Source organism: Bacillus rossius, chromosome 3 (assembly GCF_032445375.1).
Source record: "Bacillus rossius redtenbacheri isolate Brsri chromosome 3, Brsri_v3, whole genome shotgun sequence".
Lineage (NCBI taxonomy): Eukaryota > Metazoa > Arthropoda > Insecta > Phasmatodea > Bacillidae > Bacillus > Bacillus rossius.
Genome location: NC_086332.1, coordinates 104036353 through 104052409, shown reverse-complemented (window position 1 = coordinate 104052409; position 16057 = coordinate 104036353). Strand labels below are relative to the sequence as shown.

Sequence of the window (16057 nt, the reverse complement as noted above, 5' to 3'; positions counted from 1 at the left end):
CCTGCCCGCGGCCCCACGCGAACCAGCTGGCCCTCACGCTCACGGCGACCTCTGCGGGCAGGGGAGCGCGCCACGCTCTGCCGCCCGCCACGTCCATCTCGCCCAGCATGGCGGACACGAGGGAGCTCTTGCCCGAGCCCACGGTCCCCACCACCGCAACCAGCGAGCCCTCGGGCACCACCACGCTCACGCCCCTCAGCACCGGCTCCTGCCCGCGGCCCCACGCGAACCAGCCGGCCCTCACGCTCACGGCGACCTCTGCGGGCAGGGGAGCGCGCCACGCTCTGCCGCTAGCCACGTCCATCTCGCCCAGCATGGCGGACACGAGGGAGCTCTTGCCCGAGCCCACGGTCCCCACCACCGCAACCAGCGAGCCCTCGGGCACCACCACGCTCACGCCCCTCAGCACCGGCTCCTGCCCGCGGCCCCACGCGAACCAGCCGGCCCTCACGCTCACGGCGACCTCTGCGGGCAGGGGAGCGCGCCACGCTCTGCCGCTGTGCATCCCGCCGCCACACTTCCCTTCCGTGGTTCTCATTCAATACGACACATCGAACATACGCCATTGCAGCTTTGCACTGTTTGTCGTGGGAAAAAAATATTCAAGAAAGCAAATTAGGAAATAAGAAGGAAATCATAAACCCACAGAGAACGAGGCCAAATCAGCTGATGTCAAACAGATAAAAACAATGATGAATCGAAAGAGGTATTATGGACAACACAATGACGACAGCACGGACGAACACATTCAAATTTAATTTAGGTTTTTATTTGTTTTATATCAGCTGATTTAGATTTGTTCTCTGTGGGTTTATGTTTTAATTTTATTTTTTAATTTGTATTATTGAATTTTTTTTCCACATCACAAACAGTTAATAGTTACAATAGCGTATTTCCAAGAAATTATATTGACTACAATCCAACTTGTTTTCCCCTTGTATTTTATCTCGACCATTAAACACCAAAAATAAAATTTTAGAAATGTAATAATCCGAGAAAGTATTACATAACATAAGTTATTACATTTACAGCTTTACAATTTCTCTAGCACAATGTTCTCATTGAAATTCACATGAGCTATTTACTTTTAGAAGCGGCATCAGACACATTAGCATGGGTTTGCATCAAGTAGCTGCAATAAACTTTCTACAAATTAATTTTACTATTGTTTATTTTCCATTTATATGCTGTAAAAACTACTCACTTTCCTGTTTATCATGACTCACAGAGGTCATGTCAATGTCTTCAGTGGCGAGGTACTTGTTGATACGTTTCAAGGACACATTTGCCTGGAAAACAATGTTCATTTGCGTGTTAGTCATTTCCTGAAAGATTAATTTTAATGACATAGCTACACTTTAGGTAAAGACACTTTTGGACGTACCTGACAAAACTGCAAATCAAAACTCACAAGATTATTTCTAACGGATTTAAGTCTGAAACCGAACAGTTGCAGTTAAACAAATATGTTAAATTTCAAGGATAGTAACCAAGTAATTTTCCATTATCGTACTCTCACTATCTGAGAAAATATACCTATTTTATGTGTAAAAGTATAATTTTGATTAATTCTAACGCAGCTAATTTGTCTTACTGAATATTCAGTGAATATTTTTGAACATTTTATAAAACAATTCTTTTTTATAATTAGGCATGGTTACAATGTTGGAGAGGGGGGCTGGAGATGCACGTGTTTAAAATGTAACAACCCTCTCCCTTACCAAACATTCAAGTCTCCAAGACCACGTTTCTTACATTAATATCAAACTTTATACATTCGCATGACGCATTGGATGTTCCAATAGATAAATTAAACTGCGACCGCCTTTTTTTTCTCTGTACTCTTTCCAACTTGATTAATTTAAATATTTTTATTCTGTGTTTGATGTCTTAACATCAATACGATAATTTCCTTGTTATTTTATCTGCGTTTATTTTTAAAGGTTCATGAGTTTTAAATACCCAATGAAAAATCACGTTTTAAACTTTTTACCAAATTTGTGTAAGAGGATAAACGAGTAAGAAAACTTATGATTGTTTAATAGGCCCTGGATATATAGATAGCTAGTTCATTCGCTTGGGTTTTGATATTATGACAACCGAAAATCGTTGATGGAAACCATAAGAAATTTTCGATTTGAAACGATAGAGTGTTCGTTCGGCAGCGGTATAGTACAGACGTATAGCTATATTACTCCTGTCCGCATCTATAATTGAAATCAGTTTTCAGAATTCGATAGCATGCTTCGACTTTATTAAAAGTCTGGAGTGATATTTATAATTTTGAAGAGCAATTGACGATTGATTAAAATTGATTTAAAATCAATTTGTAAATAATCTCATCCTACTGTTAATTCAAACCACACAATATTAGTTGACCACGAATTACAATGGACATCAAAAATTCTACGTGATATTAATAACATCTCAAAATAACCAGTAGAAGCAAACGTAGTTAACATACTATATATTCTATTACTGACGCTGTTCGACGTTTTTGAGGTATCAGCGACTAGGACTATTGATGGAGAAGAGGTCGTTCGAAGAAGAGGTACGAGTTTCAGTTCAGAGCCAACCAGTTCAAAGGAAGGAAGCACATAGACCAAGCGACTGCAGAGTCGGAGAAGAAACTGGAGGCGATGGTGTACACTCTTAAAACTGAGGTCCACCATCCACGGGGGCCGCCCGAGATCCTGTTCCGTATCGTGGAAGGACTGCCCAGCAGCGAGGAGCTATAGTCCCGGACTACGCGTAGCAGAGGTGCAGCCTCTGTCATCGGCGACGTTATCCGTTCATATCCACCGACAGAGGTTGGTTACGCGATGGCGCGTCCTTTCGGCGAATGGAGTGGCACACAATGCGCGTGAAATTTAAATTCGTGCATTATTGTTCGCGCCTGTAATTTTATAGGGTTGCGTTTCCAAACCATTTCTTTATTGTCTTCTTAATTTTAATGTCAAGTGCATAAATTTCATCAAGTGTTGACCCAATTCTGATTTAAGGGGTAGACAAGGCCGATGTGGAAGGAAGGATGGAGAAGCGGAAGGAAAATAGTGTTTCAAAATCTCATGCATATAATTAACTGATAAAATCAGTTGTAGATAGTAGTGTCCTTCTGGTTTTTAACGTCAATTGTACAAAATTTCATATAGGAGGGCCAACACACTGCTTTAAGTGGCAAGAAAGACAACTAGGGGTTGCTTATCGTTAGCTCATGTATTCAGTGAATTTATTTTTCTTAAATTTGATGTTTACGATAAATTACCCTTTGTTTGTACGTGAACTGTTCAAAATTTCACCAAGGAGAGCCAAAAATTTGCTTCAAGGGAGTGATAAGTGGATTGGAAGTAGTTATTTCTAAACTTAATTTAGCCGGGGAAAAAAGTAGGTTTAATAGTAATTTAATTTTTATTTTTAAAATCAAGTGTAAAAAATATTATCAAGGTTTGAAAAATTATCCTTAAAGGGGTGAGAATGGGGAATGGGGTAGTTTTTATAACTATCATGTATTCAATATTTTTTTTTTAAATTTAAATGTAGACAAAATTCCTCCCTTTTTTGAAAGTCAAGTATGCATGATATTATCAAGTAATACCATTAGTAAACTGTAAGTGGTGAGAAAGATAGATGCTGGTTTTATAAATCTCACATAGATAACTTTATGAGGGTAAATTTTTATTTAATTTAGGCAGTTAATTTTCTCTTAACTTGAACGTCGAGTTTGCAAAATTTCATCAAGAAGTAAGGGGAATTAGGGATGGTTTATCGAAATCTCGTTTGACACGGAGAAGGGAGAATTTATTTTAAATCATAAACTGACAGTTATCATCCTCTTACTTTTAGCGCCAAGTGTAAAACTTTATAAATAAATACCAATATTTGTTTTAAGGGATGGGACAGAGAGATGAAATTGTTTCTGAAACCACATGTGGAACAGGAAGATGGAGTCGGATAATTTGAAATCAGATAAAGCAATCAATTTTCTCTTGTTTTAAAAGTAATTATCCTTAATTTCCTTTTATGTAAAAAAATTCTGTTTTAAGGGATGAAAAAACTGATTTGGGGGGGGGGGGGGGAGGGGGTGAGGGTTACAAAATCTCATGTATGCTTGACCTTCCTAAATTATAAAATAAAGAGTAATTATCTTCTGATTTTCTGATTTTAAATGTTATCTATGCAAATTTTAATCATGAAGAACCAAATTTCTTTTTTAAAGTGTATATTTGTGGGGGGGGGGGGGGGGGTTGATTTGAAGTAGGGGGAGGTTGACATTCACCTTTATTCTTAAACAGTTGAAGACAATATTTCCTCCTATATTTTAACGCCAAGTTGATAAAATTTCATAATAAATTACAAAAATTGGGTTTTAGGACGTCAGAAAATAAGATGGGTGTTTTTTCTTATTTATTGTAGAAAGTGACCCACCTATTTTTAGAAATCAAATTTTGACAACAATTTTATCCTTATTTTGAATGCAAAGTGAACAAAAATTCATCAATCAATGTTGAAGTTTTGTTTTAATGGGTGGAATGGGGGATGTGTATGGTTTTTCGAAATCTCATTTAGACAGTGATCGTTCCCGTGTTTTGAAGTTCAAATGTGCAAAGTTTCAACTCAATCGGATGAACTATGTGAAAACACATAGAAAACAAACAAAATAGAATACTAAGACACATTAATTTTTATATTTGAGGTTAAAAATTAAATTATATTAAAATGGGATTGAGGGCTTACCCCTGACAGAGCGAAGCATTGGCTAACCGCATCACCGGGCTTGTTTAAGTCCCCGAATTATCTTGTTTGCAGGCGCACTAACTCACGCGTAAGAGTTTATCTATTGTTACAAAATTATTATCTAGATTTATCCCACAGGATCTCTGCATTTTTTCGGGATAAAAAGTAGCCTATTTCAGTCACTCTCCGGTCCATAAACTATCACTATGCCAAAAATCATGTCGATCCGTTGCTCCGTTGCTGCTTGAAAGAAGGACAAGCCAACAACACAATTTCACATTTATAATATTGATATAGTAAGGATATGTCAACTCAATTTTATGTTCAATTTCAAAAAAAATAATTGGAAGCAAAGATAGTTGTCATAATGTAGATAGTTTTTGTCTTATTTTCATTTGAATAGTTTTTTTGTTGTAATTTTCAGCATTATTGTATGTATCTTAAGCATTTCTCAAAATTTAAATGCGGTAGTGTAGGCCTACATGATATTATATTTAGTTTTAAAATTATTTAAATTCATAAGATACCTCAAGAAATCCGAGCCCACGTCTTCTAAAAATAATTAATGTAAACTGTATATTTAAAAAGTTTATCAATAAAGATTCTTAATATATTTTTTGAAGACTTGTGAAACAGAGTTTGCAAAAACTTATATATTTACTTCAACATTTTTAAGATTTTTATATTTATAAACATAGCATAGTTATTTTTTGAGGGGTTTTAAGTGCGTTATTTATAAACCAATTGTTCATCTAGAAATGTCTATAAAAGTTTTTTCTCTAATGGGTTTAATGGTTTACCCAATTATAATAAGTAATATCTCAAACAATATTTTATACCATCAAGCATTACTGAAAATGGTTTAAAAAATATTATTTAAGGAACGAAAAAAATCATAATTTTTTTCATGGATACAGTGTAAAGCTCATTAAAAAATAAAATAAAACTTCCAAATATCATTTTAATTATTTGTCGGTAACAATTTTATATTACTAATTCTCACTTTAAATGTTGACAAAAATTATGTCGTATCTAAACCAAAGACACAAAATCGAGCACGATCAATTTTTTTATAAATTTTATAAGTTTATAAGTTGTCTGAATTTTTTTTTGGATATCAGCAGTCGTCCCATGGCATATACTGCCTGGTTCGTTTATTATTGAGCCATTTTGCGCCATTCGCGATAATTACAACGAATGTATCATAGGGAGGACAATGTCTAGAGTCGTCCCACTGCGACTACTGCCTGGTAACTTATTATTGAGCTATCTTCCACTTTCTCGATGAACACAACCAATGTGTTATAGGGAGGACAATGGCTAGAGTCATCCCACTGGGACTAGGTAATGCCTATTTTTCTCTTATTCTTAAACCATCTTCCGGCGTTCGCGATAGTCACACTAATGTGTCATATGGAAAACAATGGTTAGAGTCCTCCCAGTGCGACTTGTTTGTCTCGCTTATTCTTGACCACCTTGCGCCATTCGAGATGCACACAACCATGTGTCAGAGAGAAAACATTAGCTAGCATCGACCCACTGTGACTACTGCATGCCTCTCTTGTACTTGTTACAACATTGCCGCTCGCGATGCACACAACCAATGTGTCAGAGGGAGATCAATGGCTGCAGTTTTCCCACTGCGATTTCTTTCTTGCTCGCTTATTATTGACCCATCTTACGTCATTCGCGATGCCCATAACCAATGTACCGTAGGGAGGACTATGGCTAAAGTCGTCCCACTAATACTACAGCCTTGCACGCTTATTCTTGAGCCATCTTGCACCGCTCGCAATGCCCACAAACAATGTGGCAGAGGGAGGACAATGGCTAGTAGGGCGAGAGTGAGTTAGGTGAGAAAGTTTGGAGGCCTGATCATTTCAGGGGTTTGCAGGGTATGTTAGGTACAATTGGGTTGTCGAGGCGTAGGGCCCTCTCTTCGGGTTTTGTGGGGCCTGGGTAAGAGCGTCTAGGACCCACATGTCCAGGTTCTGTGGCTAGTAGGACGCCACATGGATTCGGTGGAGCTAGTGCATCTACAGGTCTTCTGGATACTGCGGAGGCAGGCTTTTTCTGCTGGTTTGATGGGCCAAGGAAGGGAGGAAGGTAAAGAGAAGAGCAGTGAGTTGGACACTGACTAACCCAGTCGTGGTCGCTCTGTGGGAGCGCGCAATTTGGTTATGGTGGGAAGGGGGGGGGGGGGGGGAGAGATTGAAAGCTATTATCGATCGCAAACCAAACTTTTTTTTTAAATTGTGTTCAGAAAACTATATTAGCACCACAGGTTGCCGTTAACCATACTTACTTCCATGGTAAAACAGAACACTTAAATTAACATTAGGTAGTGTGAAACTTATAACGGAAAAGAATAAAATAATGTGAACTACATTAAGCCAACGAGCAGTCTTCCATTATCAATTATTTACAAAAAACAAGCTTTTACTACCTATTCTCTCATGGAAACGTTACTGTCATCTGAAAATTCTGCTAAATAATTAATCCATTTAAGTAAAATTTATATAATCTCATAATATTTTATTTTATCTTAAAACTAAATATCTGAAACAGATAATAACAATTCCATCTATTAATGAAAAAGTAGCAGTTAAAAATTAACAACTAATCTACCATCATCACATCCCAGCCTAAAAGATCCGGTGTGATGTAAACCAATTTCCTTATAATAGATTACTGAAAATATACAAATTTGTAATACGATGCATCAGGGAAGACTTATTGTTCTTCCATGTTTACTATTTACCACATGACCTAAATGTGTGGGAAAATAAACCTATCTGCGACAGGGAGAGGTACACATACCATCCAAGACACTGACCTGTATGATGTTTGCCACCATTATGGGGATGATGGCCAGCGGCGCGCGGATGAGGTTGAACAAGCTGACCGACACGAACGCCGTCTGAGGGTCCAGTTCGTTGTTCTCGTCCATGAGGACGTAAGTAGTGAAGGTCAGCAGACTCACCTGCAAAATTGGCCGGCAAGCAAACGTCAACACTCACCATGTGGCCGAAATGGTCCAGTACCCTAAGGGAGACGTCTCTTATTGTGAATACCTGGCTTACATACACGCGAAATATATGTTATAAACTACCATTGGGGTAAACAGAATGTTCTAAAACTCCTAAATAGCCTATAATACCACAAAAAGCTTTTTTTGTTAGTGAAATAATATCCAGGAAAGCAACCCTGCGAATTTACAGGTGCGAAAAGATGAAAATTTGAATTTTGCGTCAATCTAGGCGCAATTTCAATGGCTGAGGCTCCCATATGGTGCTGTTACTAACATGCATGTTTCGATACTTCACACTGTTGGCCTGGCCCCAGCTGAAACCTGTTCGGTCACGATACCAAGGACATTTTCCTCGAAGCGTGGCGTTCGAACTGTTCTGGTGCTGATATGAACCCTTTATAACATGGAACTTTTAGTTTCACGCAGTCGCTGGTCAAGATGTAGGAATGTCTTTCTATTTGGTACATTTCTATTGCGATAGCGGCCTTGTGAAATTGTACAATGCTTCTACTGCAATTCCTCTCACTTCCCCATATGCCATGAACATATCGGCCAGCTCGGCGAATTTAAAGTCTGCCATGTCATTGTTGTTAGTCAAATCTGTTACCGCAGTACCATACTCACTAACAGTCAACACTACGATAATCGCCCAAAGCCAAACATATAAACATACTACAACTAACCATCTGAACACCATACTGCTGGTTGCTAGTGCATTTGACTAACTCTAGGGCTCCTTTCAGACAAGATGGTTTGTTTGATTTAACTAAGTTGCCTGGTTGACTCTCAACTACTTAGTTGACTGCCGTGTGAAGACTCGAATTGAGCTCGTTCACATCAGGCTACTTGTGGAACAAATTTCTCCAACAGGAGGTCAGTACGATGATAGATTATATTTTTTTCTAATAATTTGAAAGAAATGTTCTTACCGATTGCATCTTGTTTGGCAGGCTCCATGCTGTTAAAACCCGCATAGCGTTTCTGTGCCACTTCTCTTCAAGTTTCACACCTTTAGATTTTATCACTGTACTCCCTCACACCTCATTTTCCATATCGCGGGAATTCTACGAATTTCTTCACTAAACTGCTCCACATTGAAGCCAACATGGGGAACGCCCTCCATTATGGCCTCGGTGGACTCAACTAGGCGACTCGTGTGAAGGACGAATGCTGAGTCTACTGGTGGGGATGAGAAAGTGGGCGGTACAGGTGCTCATTGACCACACACTCCTTGACACCCGACCGCTCAACCAGTGGAATAAACTGGTCGCCTCGGCTGGAAGGGATCTAGACGTCTGCGCCTGGCTCGTCGTCTGCTTCCCGAGGTACTGCATCAAGGCGCTGCAATCGCGCGTTCTCTGAGTCACTGGAGTGGCGCCTTGGTGTGCGCAGATTAAACATTTGTGCACTACCGTTCGTACCTGTAACTTTATTTGTTTGCATTTCCAAATATTTGTTACATAAGAAAAAACACCTGTTTTACAATCCTCTGTCAGCAATTAAATTTACGTCCAGGAGTTTCCAAACATCCTATATTTACAATTTTTTTGTAAATTAAATGTAAATTTTCACCATCTATATTTTGAAAGTTGCCCATTCAGATTGTGCAATCAAACCCATAAATTATAATTAAAGTGTAGCTTCCACTACTACCAAAAATATTTTATAAAGTTCTATTAATGTTTGCTATTCGTGGTTTTCCTGCTTATATTTAGGCATTTTCAGTTATTATTCGGATTGCTTCTTTGTTTATGAGTTTTTAGAGAACTATACCGTAGTTAATGGCGTAACTAAATAAGCCAAGTTTACGAATAAGGGTCATTTAAAGGTCACCGTTGTTTTTCATCAGATTTGAAATTTTCTCTGTTAAGCTTACAACCTGACAGCACACATTTATAAATAGAAGAATTGTCACATAGCTAAAAGAAATTTAAAATAAAATTACGATAAATAAAAAATAGTTTATTTGTAATTTTGTTTGTTAGTAGCAATGTCAAAGATTTTCATTTAGTACAATTCCATATAATTTTCAATGGAACACGTCTAGATATCATGTTTTCTTACATATTTAATAAAAACTAAACACTTTATCAAAAAATTCAATTTTTTCCAGCAAACCAATACTGCTGCCGTATAGAATACTACAGCTTCTTTGAATCTAAATTCGGTTAAGTTTATATAATGTTTAAGAACATTAAAACCCTCAACTATTTTATCAATTAATATTTTTAAAAATTAAATTGTCCTCTACTAATGTTTAATTGAAATCATTAGTAAGAATTGTTGGTTTATATTTTTACAAAATATGATATTAACTTGTATCCCTTAAACTGGATGGCCTAGTGTAGGATGGATTACGAAATAAGTTTTCCTTAATGCATTCATGCCCGAGGAGGAACGGATCCAGAATAACTAAAGTTTTTTTCCCCATTCTCCCCCCCCCCCCCCCTTGAAAGTGGAATATTATCCCCTTTTATTTGGGATCAGCCCATAAAATCATTCCCTTCCCTTCCCCCCCTCGACCGACAAGGTCCGGCCTCTGCGGCCTTTGACCTCACAAATTAAATTTTATAGTCAGTCATACTGACTACATAACTATTAAAGAAAATACTCAATTGAAACTAATTTAGATTTGAAGATTGGATGCTTCGGTAAAAACAAATAAAATATATATTTTTAATGTATTCTGACACGTAGGAAATCCAGCACTACAAATGGATTGACATCTGAACAAGTTATGATGAATAACTAAATTGAGGTTGATTTCCAAAGCCACCAAACATTTATCTAAACTGATACAAAACTTATTCCAATATAGTAAACAAAAACATTTTTGTTCTATCCACACAAATATTTTGTAGAATCAAAATTAAAATATTTTATTTGTAAATAAATGACACATACATTTAGAATACAGAAAACTTGGTTATAATTAATAACATACGTAACCCAGTAAAGCTGGTACTGTTTTAAATTAATTCAACATTTACTAAATATAACTTTCAGTATCAGTAGATGGAGCGAAAATAAAGTGGATCACACAATAGGGTAATAGAAAAGCCATTAATTTCAATGAGTGACAATTAGGCTTCTCCCTCCCCCTTCCAAAACCACTAAATGAGTGTCTATTAACTCCGTTATAACCGGTTAATCTCAATTAGAGAAAATCAGCCCCCTACCCTGCTACTACATACCACACTAAATTAATGTCAATTAGGTACTCTCTCCACCCCGTCTGCCAATTGTCTCTATAAGCACATACAGATACAACCATTAATTTGGAACAAACAGAAAAAAACATTTTTTTTAAATTCAAAAGTATTAAAAGTACCTAGACAGTTCTTGAACTACACTACCGCTGCTTCAGCTACAATATAGTTTTGCCACGATAAGCCAAGATTTTTTATACTTTTATATTAAACAAAAACCCTGATATTATTCTAATGTTCTGACTTGATAGTTGCGTATGTATGGTATACAGGAGTTTTCTTGGAGCGGTAGAATGTTTTTAATAATTCTGAAAATATGTATTAATAAGTAATATTTTTATATTATTTGATTTTTACTGTAGTCGTTTCATCATTGCTATCTTTCTCGGCAAATTCTCATTTCCATACCTTGAACTTGAATCATATATGCATTGTTCTTCATGAAATAAAATTTCATTTTTTATTATTATTATAAATTTACAAGTGAATTAGATTACGAGTTGGGTCACCTGTTATGCCTAAGTATGTTAATGAGAAGCCGGGGTAAATAAAAAGTATGTGTGACAGATGAGTTATATTATTTTATAGTTTTAGTCTTAATATATTTATTATTAATTAATTTATATACTGGACAATGTCTTTTACTATTAAATAATGTATACACATTTAATTATAAACGGTTAACCATGAGCATTGTTTGTGGTATTCTTTGAATCTTAATAAGTAGTTTTCTAGGTTTAGATTTAAAAAAAAACTTTCATACTATGTATATGTACAAGTAAAAGTATTTTATTTTTGATGCGAGTATATATGCATCTAAAAAATGCAATTAAATTTATAATATGTGTTTTATTAAATGGAAATACTATAAAAATTGTAACTTTAAACAACTTGCAAAATTTTATGATAAACAAAATTTATACAGAGGTCTTCTCACTGTTGTATTATTTATAATATAGTGTGGTCCACGCCACTTAACTTAAGGAAAAGCTATAACCCTTGATAATTGAAATTATTTAAAGGTTTTTTTGCCATAGTTTGAGCATCGCAATTTTTTCTGCCATTTTTTGAGAGATTTTTATGCTGTTTGATAACTAGTACAAGTTTTTTTTTTATGGCTATCCAAGCTTGTTTTCCTGTTTTGTGCATGTACTGTGAAGATGGCTTACTCGCTTCTCTTGGGTCAAAAATGTTAATGTCTCTCATTTATTTTGTTTCACAATTCTACTCATGTAACTGATTTTGTAGTTAGATTTTCGCAACAACCCCTGTCTCACTAAGAGGTAACAAAGGACAATTTTTTGGCTAGTTTACTCTGAATTATATTTTCTATCAGAAAAGTTTTCAAATGAATGTAGGTCGAGGATAGTGTCATTAAATGCATGAACATATATTGAAAACAATTTTTTTTGTGCGTAGCTTCTTTAGTCAGAATATTTGTTACTTCTTTTCAGTGGTGTGAAAATTAAATATTTCTTTCTTTCTGCTGATTGAGGTGTAGCATAATTTATTTTTGATGAAGTTATATTTCAAGATTGTATAGAATGATTTTGTTCTGTATCCCAAACATCCATGGCATATTAATAGTTTATATTTGTTCCTCCGGTGCCAGTGTTCAGGGTGTGGTGTCGGTGTCCACCATATTGGATTGTGACGTCAAGGCGGCCATCTTGGATAACTTTGAACTTGACTTTTAACTTGACTCCGGCGGCCATTTTGGATCCACCATTTTTTTTACACCTTCTTGGATTCTGCCATTTCGAATTGAGATGTAATCGTTGCCATTTTCGATACGGCCGCCATCTGGAAAATCCGTAATTATTTATAAGAAAATTTAATTAATGAAATCCTAATAAAATTTTAATAAAACACATTTACGTCATGAAACTCGGAGTCCTTGTTTAGTACCCGGTGAGGGACATAAAATAGGGATGTAGACTTCCCCCATGGGGCTGCTGGCAGACTGACCCCTTACCTCTAATGCCAAGGTATATATATCGCAAGCAAATATAATGTCACATCCGCCATTTTGTATTCCACCATCTTGTATTCTACAATTTTGAGTTGTAACGACATCGTTGCAAAACTTGCTGAGCCAATTCTTATGTTCAGGTTCGACGACATAAATGATGCTACCTGGATTCTGCAGTAGTCAGTCTTATAAAGTATTTTTCACATGGTAGTGCAGAATTTAACCTTCGTCCCACTCCAGGCTATGGTATTTGCACAGCCATTCATTTCCTGGGATATGGAAGGGGGTGGTGCATTCAAAATACGAAACTGTTAAAAATACTAGTGAAAATCAGTGAAAATCGACTGGAAAACTTTTAAAACTGCCTCAACCTGGTTGATAATGAAGCAATTTACCAGACATATTTCATTGTTCCATAGTAGTTTCTATCTAAAACTTATTTTATCTGTGAATGTGATAAAATCTGTCTTCGGCCTCTTTACTTGTGCAGGCACTGAGAAGTGGAATAAAAGCGAAAATAATAATTTCAGAAGTACCACATCCACATGTATGACTGACATGGGAAAACCCTCGGATGGAGATACGGACTTGAACTTGTAATCAGTGAATACGCCCAGGTGTGAGCAGATTACATTGACAAATAAGATAATAATCCGTCTTGTGGCAGTATCTGATCTACGTACGTCCTTGCTTGCTTGGTACGATAAAATATGAGCTTGTTTTTTTTATTTAGAATATAATATTGTTATTTATGTATCCACAATATTTATTTTTAAATAATTTTAAATGTTTTATTATAGTAAAGGTTTTAAGTGTGTGATTTCTAGTGAAGAATTTGTGGTATTATAAAACTTCGAATCCCTGCAACTTTATTAACAACACCGATATCTATAGAAAATTATCCTAGAATGTAAGAGAACTAGGTATATTTTATTATTTAAAAAAAATTACCGCACATGTTAGTATAGGATAGCTGGGCCGAGCCCTGGGTTCTGGGTGTGGTGACGTTGCCAATGTTCGCCATCGTAGAGAGTGGCATCAGGGCGGCAATCTTGGATAACCTTGACCTTGACCCCGGCGGCCATCTTGGATTAGCCATCTTGGATCCACCATCTTTAAATCGAGCATCCCACTCACTTATGTTGCACTTTTAGTTATGCACAACATCTTGGATGTGTATGATGACATCATTGCACTTTTCGTTATGGCCACCATCTTTGATTATATAAAGTTGCAATTTTCGTTACGGACGCCATATTGTATTCTTATCACATGTCCGGAATCTCGGATCTGATGCCACAGGAACGTTTTTCGATTCTGACACCATGTCCTCCACTTTGTTTTCTTCTGCTAAAGGCTGCCAACTTGGATGACATTCCTGACACCATATTGTTTTTTTTCTGTTCTGCTGGAGGCTGCCATCTTGGATACCAACATATTTGTTTAAGATATTTAGTCCTAGAGAGTGCCCGCATCGCTCTGTCTCATCACATAAGGTCGACGTTCCATTACCTAACAGATCTGTTATGGTCCTTATCGACATATTAAATTAAAATTTTTATGCAAAATACATTGGAAGCGCTGTGATTCGAACCGAAACAGCTCTGACCTCTTGGTTGAAAACACATGCCATTAACCAGTCGGCCATCAATAAATTTATCAGACTGACAGTTAAAAAGGTACAAAAATAACACACATATACGAACTTGAATTTTTTTTATTTGAAGAAATAATGCCATTGTCTGTTCAGGACAGAACCGCTGTATTATTTTCAGTACGCGCTACCAGGAGCGGTAGTGTCATGTAGTACATACAGTGTCTGCTAGAGAGTTCTGCCGCCAACCGTTTTTCAATTATTTTTATTATGAGCGCTAGTGTCAGTATACACGTCATATGCTTAGAGTGTTTTACCGCCATATTAGTTAATTTATTGCCTTTTAGAGTGCAAGAATCATTTAAGGCAAAGCCATCCGCCATCATAACATCTTCTAAATCTTCGCCATCTTCGAAATCTCCAATTATATACCTAGAAATTCAGATAAATTCCAAAAATCATCAAAAATAATAATTTGTAAAAATCATAACTGATTCGATTGATTACCATCCTTGATTCGAACATGGTCTAAGCAAAAATAATTATTTTAGACAAGTATTTAATTAATTAATCATGTTCAATATCCTAAAAGTGCCTTATGTTCTTTATCTACCAGCCTTGAATAAGTCTATATAACCGCCATACTGGAAATTGGTATTTATAGACCTAATATTCGAAAAAAAATGCCATAATATCATCACAAAAAATCACTTATTAAAACAATGATTTATTCAATCTAAATCCATCCTTGGTTCCCTTCTCGACTAGTATTAAGAGTAACTAAAGCTTAAAATCAAATTAAATTCAGTTTCCTATTGCACTTCGTGGAATTTATTAATCATACTCTCTACCAAAAAAGACTATACATGATACCTGTAAAACGAATTAAAATGTTTTACCATGGCCTAACACTAGAGTCTATTTTTTTCGATGCATGCAATACAATTCAACCTGTTCATGTACAATTCTATGCGTATAGGCCAAGTGTCTTCAGACCATAAGATTAGATCATGTACAATGTCAAACTAGAACGGATTCCTAGTTATTTTCAAGGACCGGCTTCTATATAAAGGCAGGTACAAACAAGGTTTTGAACAGTTTATCGTCAAAAATGAGTCATAGCATTTCGAAATTCGGTCGTAGCAGTCGTTCTACCGATTTGCATACTTTCTGTTCTAAAGTCTCAGGACGCCGATATAGGAAATATCTTTCACTAATGTGTCAAAACGTAGAAAGTGCGAAAAACGTAGTACTAGAACCCCTGGTTGCCATTGACCAGTGAGTGGATTATGGAATTCGGTTCATGATCGAAGTATCGAAACACAAAGGCGTGATGATTTGAGGGCTTTTCATGGTAGTCGGAATGTATTACTAACAAATAGAAAGTATTAAAAGAAGTCTTGCAATAAGTTTTAGCCAGTACAATGACGAACTTGGTCAGTGACTTTCATCGAGCTATAGTCTATTCGTGAAAAATTTCTATTTGCTATAAGAGTCATACTTACACGTGATATGGA

At 36.5% G+C, this 16057-nt stretch overlaps 1 protein-coding gene across 1 annotated transcript in view; it reads right to left on the bottom strand.

Annotated features, from left to right (window-relative positions):
- The window catches only part of LOC134531094 (multidrug resistance-associated protein 1-like), a 195567-nt gene that overhangs the window by 134180 nt on the left and 45330 nt on the right, over positions 1-16057 (bottom strand). The window contains exons 12-13 of the mRNA XM_063366632.1: positions 7571-7717; positions 1205-1289 (exon numbers count right to left, since the gene is read on the bottom strand). Of these exons, the coding sequence (XP_063222702.1) occupies positions 1205-1289; positions 7571-7717 (232 nt within the window). The remainder of the gene's footprint in view (positions 1-1204; positions 1290-7570; positions 7718-16057) is intronic.